At 45.0% G+C, this 14,836-nt stretch overlaps 1 protein-coding gene across 1 annotated transcript in view; it reads left to right on the top strand.

Annotated features, from left to right (window-relative positions):
• The window catches only part of Tgfbr3 (transforming growth factor, beta receptor III), a 183,063-nt gene extending 169,452 nt beyond the window's left edge, over positions 1–13,611 (top strand). Inside the window, exons 16-17 of the mRNA NM_011578.4 lie at positions 1,652–1,759; positions 10,421–13,611. Coding sequence (NP_035708.2) covers positions 1,652–1,759; positions 10,421–10,539 — 227 coding nt within the window. The 3' untranslated portion in view covers positions 10,540–13,611. The remainder of the gene's footprint in view (positions 1–1,651; positions 1,760–10,420) is intronic.
• The last annotated feature ends 1,225 nt before the right edge of the window (positions 13,612–14,836 follow it).

Here is a 14,836-nt window from a genome sequence, read left to right as displayed (position 1 = left end):
TAACTTCCACCAGGCTCTTCCTGGTTTCTCGTTCTGTGTTCCTTCCCAGGACTGCCTCTCTGTCAGACTGACTCATCTTGTGTCACCTCCTGCCTCTGGTGGGTGGAGACACCCTCCTTATTCCAGAATGTAAATGAACACACCAGCAGGCATGCAGCTGGAAGAGCTTGGGTCCTTCGGGACGCCTTCCATAGGGCAATACTAAACAAAAGCCTTCGAATGGCTTTGGGTACTCAGGGGCCACCTTTGCCTATGGCTGAATCTTTTGTGTTGGTATGAGTTCAAAAGCGCAGAGGTTTCATTTCTAGAGCTTTCAGTTAGGGTTGCTTCTGAATGGAGTAAAAGAAGAAATTGTGACACGGAGAAAACTTGTACCTTCAATTTAAAAAAATTACACACACACTAACGTGTCTGTGTGTGTATGTGTGTGTATATATTAAGACAGACTTTTATCTTACCAAACACTTCTTTACAAACTAGTCCTAACTCAAAGATACTTAGTCTTGAATGAAAGAAAATATCCAATTTCTGAGAGCTGAAGTCAATTTCAAACAAACAAAAAAAAAAAACCAACTTTGCCAAGTAGAGGAACAATTAGTTCTTTTACATGTTTTGCTGACTGTAAAACTGACGTGGCACCCACGAGAAGTAATTTTCTTCACAGAAAGAGCAGAGTTGGAAAGGCGTCAAAGAGCAGGTTGTTTAGAGCGAGGCTGCTCATGAGGATTAAGGCTGGGGCTTACTGTGAACTCTGAGGTGTGTTCTAATGCACAAGAATAATTCATTCTGTTCTGTTCTCTTCCCCTCTCATCTTTCTGACTCTATAAGTGTTCTCAAAAACACTTCAGAGTCCGCTAAGGCTACGGTGAGCCTCATTGCTTACAACCACCCAAGGAAGAAGCAACAAGGCTGATTTTGATAGTGGGAAGTTTACTTTTTTTTAAAAGATGGGGTCTCACTGTGTAGCTTCGGTTGGCCTGGAGCTCACTGTATAGACGGGGCTGGTCGTGAACTCATCTTGATCTGCCTGCTCTGTATCCCGAGTGCCGGGACTAAGGCCGTGCACTCCTGGTTCTTTACCGTCTAAAGTATTGTAACTTGTGACTTTTCACGTTACCGAGGTTCTCAGACCACAGATTTAAAGTATCACGGCATTTATAAATCTTATTTTTTAAAATGACATTTTGGGGGGCTGGGGAGGTGGCTCAGTGATTAAGAGCACTTGTTGCTCTTGCAGATGACCCCAGTTGGGTCCCGAGCACCCTCACGGTGGCCCGTACCCATGCAGAACCCCAGTTCTAAGATAGGAGATTCAAGGGGCACACCCATGGTCCGTGGAGATTCAAGGGGCACACCCATGGTCCACTTAAGTGTATGCAGGCAAAAGAATCATACAAACAAAGTAAATTAAATAAGCTGGAAATTTTTTATTTAAAAAATCACTTTGCTCAGAATAAATTGCAAACAGAATATGTAAAAGCCCAATCAATCCATCTTTTCCTTTGTCAGCAGATTTGCCAGTAACAAAATATAGAGTTTACTGTAATTATTATCTCTGATCTTACTGTGACCGTGCTTGGGAAGTGAGAATGAAGCTGAAGTGTGAAACAGACAGCTTGACATCATGTATGTATCTCTTCCCCTCTTCTAGAGATTTTCCACGGCCTGGACACGCTCACCGTGATGGGCATTGCGTTTGCAGCATTTGTGATCGGAGCACTCCTGACGGGGGCCTTGTGGTATATCTACTCCCACACAGGTTAGTGACTACTCACTGGAAACTAGGGTGCATCTGGGCCACACAGGGCACCCGCCACACAATAGACACCAGAGTTTTTGTTGGACAGGTGATATAATAAGCAAAAGGAAGAGAATATCCATTTTCACTATTCTTATATTTATGTATTTTGTGTTTTAGGTCACGTAAAAATGTAACTTGGTCTAAGTGATGCCTAGAGAAAAAAAAATGTTTACCCTGCTTTTGTTAGTTGCAGTTACAGTGCTGGTGATATTCAGCTTCTAAGACAGTCTAATCTTGTCATAGAACCTAAAGGAGTCTGGGTAGCATGACGAACTGGAACTAGAAACCTTCGCTCCAAAATGAAAGGCCGTGGAATAAGCTGCTGTGATGAAGGAGACCAGTTGCTCATGACCACAGCTGCCAGGGCATTGGATAATGCCCGCCCTTGTCCTGTCCTCAGTCAGGGACTCCAAACCACGACCTCCTGGCCTTTAACTCATGACATCTTTCATAAACAAAATTCTCCCATTTTACAAAGTTTATATTTCAAAATATATTTTTATGACTAAAAAAAATATAAAAAGTGAAACAAAAAAAGTTAAAGGTGTGCTCTCCCACCTCACCTTCCTGTTTTGATGTTCTTTTGGTGAATACAGAGTTGCCCCAATAATCCTGGCTTCGACCCCCAAAGCCCTAAGATACAGTTAGCCATCAGCCTTCCCTGAACTTTACATAAGTTCTGGGAGATTCTATAGCCCAGCCATCATGCTTGGGCAGCAGGCGCTCATCCCCAGCTCCCATGTTTTCTGCTGGTTGCTAGACAGAGCCTCAAACTCTTGAGAAAAGTACGTGACACCAGCATGCTTGCTAGCTAAAGGTTCTGACTCTCTTTTCACTTCAAATGCTACACCTCGTAACAGTTTTTTAGATCGGGGCACAAACAGCAGCAGACCTTCTACACCAGGCCTAGGAAGTCTTCTACCTTGTGAAAGCCAACGTAGTAGCAAAAGCTTAAGAGAGTTTGATAATGGAGCTCTAAGTCCTCAAGAGTCATTGTTCCCAACCAGCAACTCCAGTGAAATGTGTTTCGTGTCAGAGAGAACGAAGGCCTAAGTGGGGTGGTTCTGAGCGTCATATAAATGCCTATGAGTCATTTGAAGAAGTTTTCCTCATGCAAAAGTTCAGAAAAGAACCCGAAGGGACAGCTTTTAGCAGAGTAGAATTTTGGAGTACTTTTATCACAGCAATACTGACATGTTTAGATCTCAAACTAATAGTTCTTTGCAACTTTTTCCAGCCTCCTGCATGGAGGAGGTTCTAGGGCACTTGGCGGCCTACATTGTCTCCTGGGAATAAACTTGAAAGTACTCCAGGAAGACTGTAGCCCTGAGGATTTTATGTGGGGCTGGTCACTCGCAGATGTTTTCCATGTGTGTACTCAGCCACTGGCTGGCTTGGGTCTTAGAACCAATCCTGAAACCCACATGGTCCGTCTTGGGCTAGGAAGCCAGGCCAGGCATAATAGAGGGTTACCAAATGATACTCACTGTGGAAGCAAGGCCCCACTGAGATCCCTCTGGGAACCCCAGATTTGTCCAAAGCCAAGCATCAAGCTGATAGAGGACAAAGCCTGGGTGTTGTGTCCTGCTCCTCACTGAAGTCGGAGGTGGTTGTACCTCACCCTCTGTCATCCAAACAAAAGCCCCAGAGGGAAGCTGAAAGTACCGTTAATACAAAAATAAAGTTTGCACACAGCTTAGAGACAAGCAAAAGGCCCTTCCAGCACACAGTTTGTGTTTGTGCCGACTCAGAAACCAAAAGACCTATGGATGCTGTCGTTTGGCTTAGGCTCTTGACGTTGCTCATGATTCTGCTCCAAAGTGGCTCTTCAGTCAAAGTTGTGGCCCCCAGCTAATCTTAGGCACAGCTACAATTAATCTTAGTACCAAATAAACACAAAGAGGGCTCAGTCCAGAGCCCAGTTAGTCTCTGACGTGGATCAACCAGCAGAAAGTTTAGATGAACAGGGATGGTCAGAATGCTGTGGCCAGCAAGCAGAGCCGGGCATCCAAACACCGACTCAGTCCTTTAATTTCCACAATAAGCTAACTGTGGAACTCAGACCTTATATGGTATATTTGGGGGTTCAGGCTGCTCTGCCTCTGTGTCGGGAACAACCCTTTGTTTGGATGACTCCCTCTGCTCACGTTCTCCAGCCTTTCCACAGCACACCCCAAGTCACAGATTTGAATCTTGACACATGTTCCTGGAATAACTTTTAGTCTGAAAAGATAGGGTTCCCACTCTGTCTTATTGCAACTCCGGGTACAATGAGATAACTGCCTTTGGGCTCTATTAATTCTGTTTGGAGATCCCTATTTTAAAACCCTGTCTCACTGTGAACAGAGGAGAGATGGTTGGGGGTAGGTGTGGTTCTGGTCCAAGGTTTCTGTGACACAGGTCCCAGAGTCACAGGTGTGTTGACATCTGTAGTTTCCTGGAGCATAAGAGCTCTGTGTTTGCTTTGTAGAAAACCTTTTTAGCCTCATCAATAAAGTGCGTGAGAGTGTGACACCTGAACGAGGTACTGGGACAGCCAGACCCACCCCCACTCCCTCTTTTATTCCTTCCCTGAAGCAACATCTTTAAAACTCTTGTCTGGTTCATTGAGATATTAGCTGAGTTCAAAGCCAACATAGGCTGTGTTGAGATACTCTATATCACCCTACACACACACACACACACACACACACACACACACACACACCACACACACACATACACACACATATACACACACACACATATATACACCACATATACACATACACACACACACACATACACACATACACATACACACCACACACATACACACACATACACACACACACACATATATATACATCTCTAAGTAACACAAGTATACGGCTGCCTCTTTTTGCTTGGGATCCTCTCTGTTAACATCCTACTGCAGAAAACAACTGTTTATCTCTGCTTTACCTAGGTGTCCCAATTATCCATTTCCCTTCTTAGCCCCTAGCAGGGTGGTTCTCAGCCTTCCTGATGCTGTGACCCTTTACTACAGCTCCTCATGCTGTGGTGACCCCCAGCCTTAAAATTATTTTCGTTGCTACTTCATAACTGCAATTTTACTACTGTTACAAATCATAGTGTAAATATCTGATATGCAGGGTATCTGGCCTGCAACCCTGGGACAGGGTCATTCGACCCACAGGTTGAGAACTGCTACTGCCCTGGTAGAACCACACCGAAATCTTAGTTGGATACACATTGTCTTAGTTAGAGTTTTACTGCTGTGAACAAACACCATGACCAAGGCAGGTCTTATAAAAAACAACATTTAATTGGGGCTGGCTTACAGGTTCAGAGGTTCAGTCCATTATCATCAAGGTGGGAGCATGGCAGTATCCAGGCAGGCATGGTGTAGGAGGAGCTAAGAGTTCTACGTCTTCATCCAAAGGCTGCTAGTGGAAGACTGACTTCCAGGCAACTAGGGTGAGGATTTTATACTCACACCCACAGTGACACACCCATTCCAACCAGGTCACACCTATTCCAACAAGGCCACACCTTCAGATGGTGCCACTCCCTAGTCCAAGGATATACAAACCATCACACATATTCACTGTTTCTGCAGTGATGACCACACACACACACACACACACACACACACACACACACGCGCGCGCGCGCGCCGATCACAATTTAGCCATTCAGTATGATAGCTCTATTACCTCTCCCCCAAGTGTTTAGGTTTTTCCAAAGATAAGCAGCATTTCTCTGTATCCCATCTCCCACTAGCTTAGTTTTCTAGGCATTTATCGTCAGTTTGTCTACTGACTGCCAGCTGTTATGACCTCCTCTCTCACACACACACACACACACACACACACACACCAATGCCATCCATTTTCTTTCACAAGAGTACTTCACAGAGCCCAGGTACGGCTCCCAGCATCTATGCCCAGCAGCTACTCACACGCATAGGCTCACTCTCCTCCTCCACTCTTAAAAATAAAACGATTTTTAAGCCAGCTGGACCTGTCCAACTTGTCCCCCTGCAAACTGTCTCTTTTGCCTCCAGTCTGGAGTTTTCCAGCGCTTTTCTTTGGGTCAGGGATGCCTTAGGCCATGCATCCCACGCCTTCCTTCTTCTTGGTTTAAAGGGGACATGGGAGATACATGTTCCCTTTATGCCATGAGTCTGAAATATCCCCGCTTTATAAAAACACTTGCTTGACAAACATGGTATCCTCTGTTAGGTTATAAACGATCCCTTGGAGTTTTGAAAGTGCCCCTCGTGTTTTTCTCTGGCTCAAGGCTTGCTGCTGAGGGTTTGAGGCTGCTTAGATTTATCTTTCTAATTCTCTCTACCTGTGACCTGTCTTTCCTTTCTGGAATCATCTTTATAATAATAACAGCCCTTGATTTAGGGGCATTTTCATATTTTGTGCTGGGAATTAATTGGGCTTTCAGCCTAAAAAACCCATCCATTGTTCCTTCCGTCCCTCTTTCTTAATTGGTGTGTGTGTGTGGTGTGTATGTGTATGTGTGTATGTGTGTGTGTGTATGTGTGTATGTGGTGTATATATATGTGTGTGTGTGTATGTGGTGTGTATGTGTATGTGTGTATGTGTATATGTGGTGTATATATGTGTGTGTGTGTATGTGTGTGTGTATATGTGTGTGTATGTGTGTGTGTGGTGTGTGTGTGTGGTGTGTGTGTGTGTGTAGGGTGATATAGAGTATCTCAGCACAGCCTATGTTGGCTTTGAACTCACTATGTGGTCCAAACTGGCCTCAAACTTGTGGTCTTCCTGTCTTAGACTCCTAAGTGCTAAGGTGACAGGCATGTGTCAGTCAGTTTTTCTTTTCTCTGTCCTTTCTCACCCCTGTTTCCTGTATTCTCTCACTATATGAATTATTTGAAAGATGAACCTAACCAGCCCTCTGCTTCGTCTCTTTCAGTTACCTAGAATCCTGCCTTGATTTTTTTTAATTCTAAGAACTATAATTTTCCTTTCCTTTGTTTGTTTGTTTGTTTTTAAAAGTTCTCCTCTCCCCTTGTGCCTGGGTTATCTATCTGAAAATAATACAGGAGTAGTTATGAATGTGGAGGCTGTGGCCATGCAAAATTCCGTAGGGTGTGTTGAGGGGCTGTTTTATGGATGGATGAGTTCCAGGGTCACCCCTGCATCTTTCCTCTGAGCTCATCGGATTTTTCCTGAAACAGACCTTCCTGTTTCCTACCTGCACAGTATAGGTCTTGCCTAAAAAAAAAAAAAAAAAAAAAAGAGTATTAATAAAAAGTGCTGACATAGCAACATGGGAAAAGAAATACTCAAACTTCCAGGGCAGGGCACAGTACTGACACTTTTCCTACTTTTCCTGAGTGTGGATAATCAAATACGTGTCATGTTCCAGAGGAAACAAACATGTGGGCTGTCATGAGAAGACCGAGGCCACTCTGCTTCAGTAGGTGTGAGGCTGAGCTCGTCATCAGCTAAGCCCAAGTGTGTCATACCTCCTCAGCAGCACCTTGAACTCAGCTGTGGTGTCTTGGACTGAGCGTTTCTAGTACCCTCAAGGTCACCCTCTTCAAAGAATGCATGACCTCTTCTTCCTGGATAATGACAGGCAGGTTCCAGTCTTGCAAGGGACAGAGGAAACTCAGGGGAGCCATATTGCTTCTAGTGCAGCAGTGGGATCTACTCCACTAGAGTATGAAGACCCTAGGCACCTCCTCTTTCTTCGTTGTCTGGCGTCTGAGTCGCCTACGCCTTTGAACCCTCTATGACAGGTTTATACCTTTATACTTTATATATTGAGGCAGGGTCTCTTCCTTGCACGCAGAGCTCACAGATTCATCTAGTCCAGATAGCCAGCCTGCAGCCTGCTCCAGGGTCCATTTACAAACAGGTTCCCTGATGGATTCTCTTGCACGGAACCAAAGTCAGAAAGAGTAATAGGGTAATAGGTTAGTGTGACTGTCCACCTCAGGGCACGCCCCGCTATTTTGAGTATGGGCGCTCTCTCTAGTGCTCTCTCTCTCTCTCTCTCTCTCTCCCCCCTCCCTCCCTCCCTCCCTCCCTCTCTGCCTCTCTCTCTGTCTCTCTTTTTCTCTGTGTCTGTCTGTGTGTGTGTGTGTGTGTGTGTGTGTGTGTGTGTGTGTGTGTGTGTCTCTCTGTGTCTCTGTCTCTCTCTCTCCAGGGTTTTACATTAGCAAGACAAGAGCTTCCAAGACTCTGAAAGTTATGAGAGCTTTTTCTAATGGGCATTAAAATCGCTGACACAGCAAAGAGACACTTCCCAGGAAGCAAATCTCCAGACTTCCTGGGCAGGACACACTGCTGACATTTTTCCTGAGCTTTGACTCATCAAGCATTGTCCTGTTCTGGAAGAGATAAACATGAGCGTGCTGCCCCGGAGGAGCAGGGCTGTCCTGCCTCATCCACTAGACCCAGAGCTCACAAGGCCAGCAGAGCCCAAAGGGATGGGAGGAACCTCCCTTTAGACCAGTGTGCCAGTGACTTAAAAGGGGAGAGGTTGTTCTTTTTAGTGAGGCTCAGAGATAAAGGATTTAACTCAGAGTATTTACCTAGCCAAGTCCAAGGCCTCTAGCTCTGGATAAACAAACAAACAAATAAGCAAGCTTATGTATGGCCACCATAGCCTTCTAATGGGCTACAGGAGGATTCAACTGAGAATGAATTAACATGTGAATGGTAAAGTGGTGTGTGTGTGTGTGTGTGTGTGTGTGTGTGTGTGTATGTATGTGTGTGTGTGTGTGTGTGTGTGTGTGTATGTATGTGTGTGTGTGTGTGTGTGTGTGTTTATGTATGTATGTATGTGTGTGTGTGTGTGTGTGTACATCAGAATAGTTAGTTAAGGGCTAGAAATATATGGGAATATAAACTCAGGTAGGGCCTATCATATCCAAGGCCCTGGGTTCAAACACAGAAGGGACAGGGGAGGTAAACAGAGGGAGAGGGGGAAGGAAGAAAAAAGACTGGATTATTTTCTAGAAATGATCTCCCATTTATGAGTCAGTGAATTTTTGGCAGGATGTTACTTCTCCCCCGTGGTTACATACACATTTGAAGGGGGCGGTGCTGAGGAAGATCCAAAATCCTGCAGGGGAGAAGACACTGTGACTTGCCTGCTCCTTGGGAATACTGATGTCTTCCTTTCTCCCCCTCCAATCCCAGAAGAAAAAATAATTAGAGCCAGCCAAATGCATGCAATGGCCCCAGGTGCTCTGAGGTGCATGCAGAAGCCGGCGGAGCTGTGTCAGGGAAAGCTGAAACCTGACCCGGGGAGCCGGAGCCGGTGCTGCCTTTTGCAGAACTGCATTTGGCAGAGATCTTTGAGGGGCCCCAGGAAGGCAGTGGAAGTATAGGCCTCTGGTTCCTGAGCTGGTTCAGAGGTCAGAGCCTGTGCTAGCTGCTGCAGTGTTGTGTTTTAATGAAGCAGAAGGGAGGGTTGCTTATCTCTGGCTGATAGATGTGTATTTCAGTATGACAGGAAAGAGAGGGCCTAACTCATAAACAGACCTGGCCTGCTGGGGGCTTCCCACGTCGGTGGGGGTGCGGACAGCTAAGGGGGCATTGGGGCAGCAGCTCCCACCTCTCTCCTCTACCTAGAGTCTTTTTTTTTTTTTTTAAAGGCCAGTTTCACAGAAGGGACTAGCTAACCATAGGACCTCTCACACAGTTAAATGCAAACCATGTGTGACCCGAGCTTTCCTCACTCTCCAGAGCATTGCACACTTGGCACAAAGAGCGGGTGGAGCTGTAATGCAGCGGGGTGTGTAATGACAAGTGGGGCATTTAATGTGTCAGGAGATGCTCACACTGAACTCAACAGAGAGCCTCAAATGCAAAGAGGTGCTTTGCTGGCAACCAGTGCAGGTCCCATGTGTTTGAGTTCTTTGCCCCAAAGGGTTTTCCCTTGGCAGTGACCCCAGCCCCCTCTCCTCTCAGCCCCCTCAGCCCCCTTCCTAGTAGTACTTCTCTGGTGGGTTTCATGCTGGGCATACAAAGCTGTTTTGCTGTGGCCAGGGCAAGCTCTCAAAGTCACTAGCGGGGCGGGGCGGGGCGGGGGTGGGGTGGGGTTGGTGTTTAACAAGGCATTGAATGCAAAAGGGATGGTGATATGTGGCTCATGCCCAGCCTGTGCAAAGTCCTACGTCTCATCCCTAGCACAAATAAAACAATTATAGGCATACTTAGAACATTGTTATGTTGATTTGTGATTAACTTTACAACTTGGTCTTGAACTCGGTCATGAACTTGTGAGATGGTTATGCAGTTTCACGGTGTCAGAAGAATCACTCCTAGCTAGCAGATACTGGTGATGCTTTGAGAGTTGTAGGCTCTAGAATCCAGAGAAATTGTCACGAGCCACCAGAGATCCTAGCCACAACTGGCCATACAGAAGACACTCTTATTGGCTTATAAAAACAATAACAAACCAAAAAAAACAAAAAAACCAACCAACCAAAACAAAACCTTAAAGCACAAGGCCTTCCTGGGCTAGCTGCTCCTGCCTCTAATTGAGAAAAACATCAGGTAAAATGTTAAAGAAAAGGGTGTCCATGTGGGGGACACATTCCTCCTCAGATTCCATTATATGACATGTCTTTCTTAACTGCAGGGGAGACGGCACGAAGGCAGCAAGTCCCTACCTCGCCACCAGCCTCGGAGAACAGCAGCGCAGCCCACAGCATAGGGAGCACTCAGAGCACTCCCTGCTCTAGCAGCAGCACGGCCTAGGTGGACAGATGGACGCCGCTGCCTAGGTGGACAGACGGATGCCTGCCACCGCCGGGGCAGGGCCAGATGCCGATGCTGGGTGTCCAGACTCAGAAGGCTTGATCTGGGTTCCCTGTAAAGAGAGAGTGAATTTCAGTATACAGACAGCCTGCTCTACCCACCCCTTCCTTACCACGGCCCACGTAAATGTGACCCTGGACATCTGTCACACGAAAGCTAAGCTGGTGGCCTTCCCCGCCAGCCCCTCGCAGGATGGGGGTTTCAATGTGAAACATATGCCAGTTTTTGTTCTTTTTTTTTTTTTTTATGCTGCTTTGTCCAGGTGTCCAAACATCCATCATTTGGGGTCGTATGTTTTAAAGAGTAAAGGAGACGGTGAAGGGATGTCAGCTAGAGTGTAGAGCCAGGGAGAGACAGCCAGGGATTCTCGCCTAGCTGAACCAAGATGTAAAATAGGAGAAATGCTCCCTCCATAGCCAATCTGCATCTCGCTCTGGATGCCCACTCCTGACCTGCCACGCCCTACATGGTCCCCTGTGTAGCTTGCTAGCCTTGGGGGCCTGTCACTTGCCAAAGTAACATTCCTCTCTTGGGCCAAAATGAATGCTGACTCCTGATACTCCGCACAAGCACACCAACTCCAAAAGTGCCTTAAAGCCAGGTTTGTGTCTCCTTTCAGGAGAGAGCGTGTAACGTCAGATTTGTGCCTGTCTCGAACATTCTGTCCTAATCATACTTAAACATCAGGCAGGTGGGGTTCAGTGGTAAGCGAAGGGATTATTAGCAAGGTAATGCCTGTGTATGGTCATATAGGCACAAATGCAGAACACCCAGCACATTGGAGAGACGACCACTTCCTCCTTTAAAATGTCCTATGCTTCCAGAGTCGGAACCTGAGTTATATGTGGTAGATTATATTGACTCCAACCATCAGCCTTTCTGATGAGCCTGTAGAGAAGCCTAGAGAGCCCCGGGCCATCTGATGATGTCACCAGTGCTGCCTCAGATGATACAGAGACAGGGAGTTTCAGGTGAACTTCTTCAGCAGAATAAGGTGATGCCACTCTGACCTTTGCTGAGCTCAGTGACTCTTCAGTGTTAAAACTGAACCCCAGAGGGGATTCTCCATGCCAGATCCGCTGCAAATTAAATAATACCAATTTTCTAGAGTCCCTCCCTCCTCCCCCCTCCCCTGCCAACCAACTTAAGATTCCATAAGTAGAACAAGCTAGATCCTAACCTGAAATAGCCATGAGCAAAGCCCACTGCCTTTACAGTCAGGCAGTTGTGCCCAGACCTTCATGAATGAAAACGTCAACGTTGAAGCGTTGCTGATGGAAGCAGCGTGTGAAGGGATACGGACAATCTCTCAGTCGATGAGCCCTCGTCTGACTGACCAGAGTGGCCCAGCTTCTATTCAATTGGGAAAATTTGAACCAAAGCAGATTTCTTCAGGGCTGAGGGTCTCCAACCGATGCATAGATACATTGAAATACTTTAGATTTCCCACATGGATGGTTTGAGACTAGAGAAATACTTTTCTCTAGTTCGTTGGTTTTTAACATGAAGGTGTCTTTGGGGAGGACCTGGATCATGCTACCTGTGTTTAAAAATAATGCGCTTTGCCTAACCTTCAGCCGAATGTAACTGATAAGTATATTCTATGTATAAAAAAATGTTTAAAGATGTCTTCAAGGAAGACTAGAGTCTTTAAATCACTTATAGCTATATTTTACTACAAAAATTCTGTATAAAGATATATTTAAATATTTTAGAGAAATTTAAGTTACTCCTTATGAAATGTTTAATTTCAGTTACTGTGAATTCTTCTAATCAGTTCGTTCTTTGATTTTAAAAAGAAAAACCTTTTCCATCATATTAAAGAGAAAATTAGCTATGGGAAGATATTAAAAGATTTCTTAGATGGATGTGGTTAAAATTTTTGTAATATATTTAAATGTATATTTTTGAGAGAGATACTACATTGCCAAGGACTTTATAAATAATCTTAAATTAACTTACAAATTTATAAGATGCAAACCAAAAGACTTTTTTTTTTTTAAAGAGAGAGAGAAAAGAGAAAAAAGCTTTTATTTCCTTGGATCTCATTATCAGAAATATTATTCAGCTCAAGAAATCTGACCCCATATTGGAAAATGAATGTCCTTTAGTATTCCTGAAGCTAAAGCTTGGGTGTCTCCTCCCAGCTCTTGTTACAGTGTTTCTGACTGCTTCACCCTTCACAGATTTAATACAATGTATAAGCCTTACTTTCATAACATATTCTACAAGTTTCCTTAAGACTGTTGTTATAGTCTGGCTGAACCCATTTCCACCTGCAAAGTCTTGTGTTGTGTCTGCAGGCCACACCAGTGGCCACAGGGGCCATTTTGTCTTGTTGATGCTGAAACCATGCTGGACTGCCCCAGGCTAAGGCAGGACTGTCTGTGCAAGGCACTACAGCTATTCACGTGGAGTTACCGCTGCATTTTCAAAGGTCGGAGATCTTTCTTCTGCCTGAGTTGGTCATGTAGCAATTTTTTCCTAAACACAAAATGGCCTTTTGCTTGTCTGGTAATGAGATTGTAAATCCATTTCCTGCGTGTGTTCTCCGCAGGCTTGCCTGAGTGTGTGGGGTGCGCAGGCGCGTGCCTGTCTTTTTGTACTGTAACTACCTCATGGTTTGAATGATGAGCGTACTGCTGGTTGTATTAACAGAGCACATTTGTCGGGTGAGTCGTGTATACAAACTTTTTTTTTTTATCCTGTTTGTTTTATCTGGGGGTTCGTTCATTAAACTGACAGATATTTTTCTAGGAAGGACTATTATCAGTTTCCAAATGCAATACTCTATTCTGGTTTTTCCTGAGTGAGCCTGATTTTGTTCCTGTTTTTCATCTACGAGGGTAAAAGCATACCCCGGGAAATCCCTGTGGCCAGTTTGAACACCCCTGCTGTAACCTTCCCTCTGTTCCATGGTCTTTGTGAACCTGCTTAGAGGTATAGTTTTGATAACCACAGTTTTAATTCTTTTATCTGTGCATAATAAAGATATGTATCAATTATTAATTTATGTCATATCTGGTCATCACTAAACCCTCCCCTTGGTCTGACACAGCTTTGATGGCACCTGCTGGAACAGGGCAGATGAGGATGAAGAGAAAGGAGGGGAAAGAACAAGGACCCAAGAGAGCAGAGAGGAAGGGAGGGGGCAGGGATGCCAGGCTGTGCCCAGAATTCACTCCATGGCCTTTGAGAGTCAAAGGGAGAAGTCATGTGCATTTAGACTCCACCCCTTTCATCTCCCCAAATGTCAATGCAACTTCCACCGTGCACTGTCCCTGTCTGCCACTAGTTCCTTCTGGTTGCCCAAGGCAGAAAGTAGAATATGGTTGGAGTCTCCTTGACTCCACACCCCGGTTTACAAAGCCCAGGTTTCATTCATTATTGACAATATCATTTTCAAATGATGAGTTTATTCCTTCTACCTGAGAGCCTTCTTGGCTTTAATTTTTCACTACACAGCAAAACTCCTAAACACATGCAAACCATGTCACTGCACCACTTGAGCCTTTTAAGCAATTTCTGTTTGCCTCACTTTCTTCCTAGACCCACAGAAGTTACCAAAGTAGAGCAGCTGCCATAGAAGATAAATCTGCAGTCGCTTTCTCGGGTCCTCCAGTCACGTCCCTGGAGGACCTGGTATCCATGATCTTAGTTCAAACTCAAAGTCATTGATATGTTTTCATAAATAGGGATTTTGTGGTGTTGAATAGAAACAACACAACAAAGCCGACAACTAGTCATGTGGTACAGCACAGTCCCACCCCACCCCACCCCAATAATAGCAACTTCTTGTACTTGGTGGCTATACACTATTCCCTGTAGTGAATTAAGCCTCACTTCAGATAATGGATTTCGAAGTATTATTGTCACAGTGCTAACAAAACACTCTGCTGTAGTTAACATTTTTTTTTGTGTGTATGTTTATATATGAATAAAATTGATATTATTTCCCCATATGTGCACACACACACATACACACACACACACACTTACAACCTGGTGCTTTAAAACAAAGACTGAAAGACAATTTTATCATTACAAGAGGAGATTTTGACCTATGACATGTGGAAACTGATCAAGTAAAAGGGTTTGGTTTGGAGAGCAAGCTGTGGGTTCACACCCATAATTCCAGCACTCAGGAGACAGATGGAAGGACTAAGTTCTGAGTCAGCCTGGGCTGTATGATAAATTTCAGGCAAGCCTGGGCTACCAAAAAGGTTCTGTCTCAAAA

This window comes from Mus musculus, chromosome 5 (assembly GCF_000001635.26).
Source record: "Mus musculus strain C57BL/6J chromosome 5, GRCm38.p6 C57BL/6J".
In the NCBI taxonomy this organism is placed as follows: domain Eukaryota; kingdom Metazoa; phylum Chordata; class Mammalia; order Rodentia; family Muridae; genus Mus; species Mus musculus.
The sequence above is the reverse complement of the archived record's forward strand: the minus strand, read 5'-3'. Positions and strand labels throughout refer to the sequence as shown.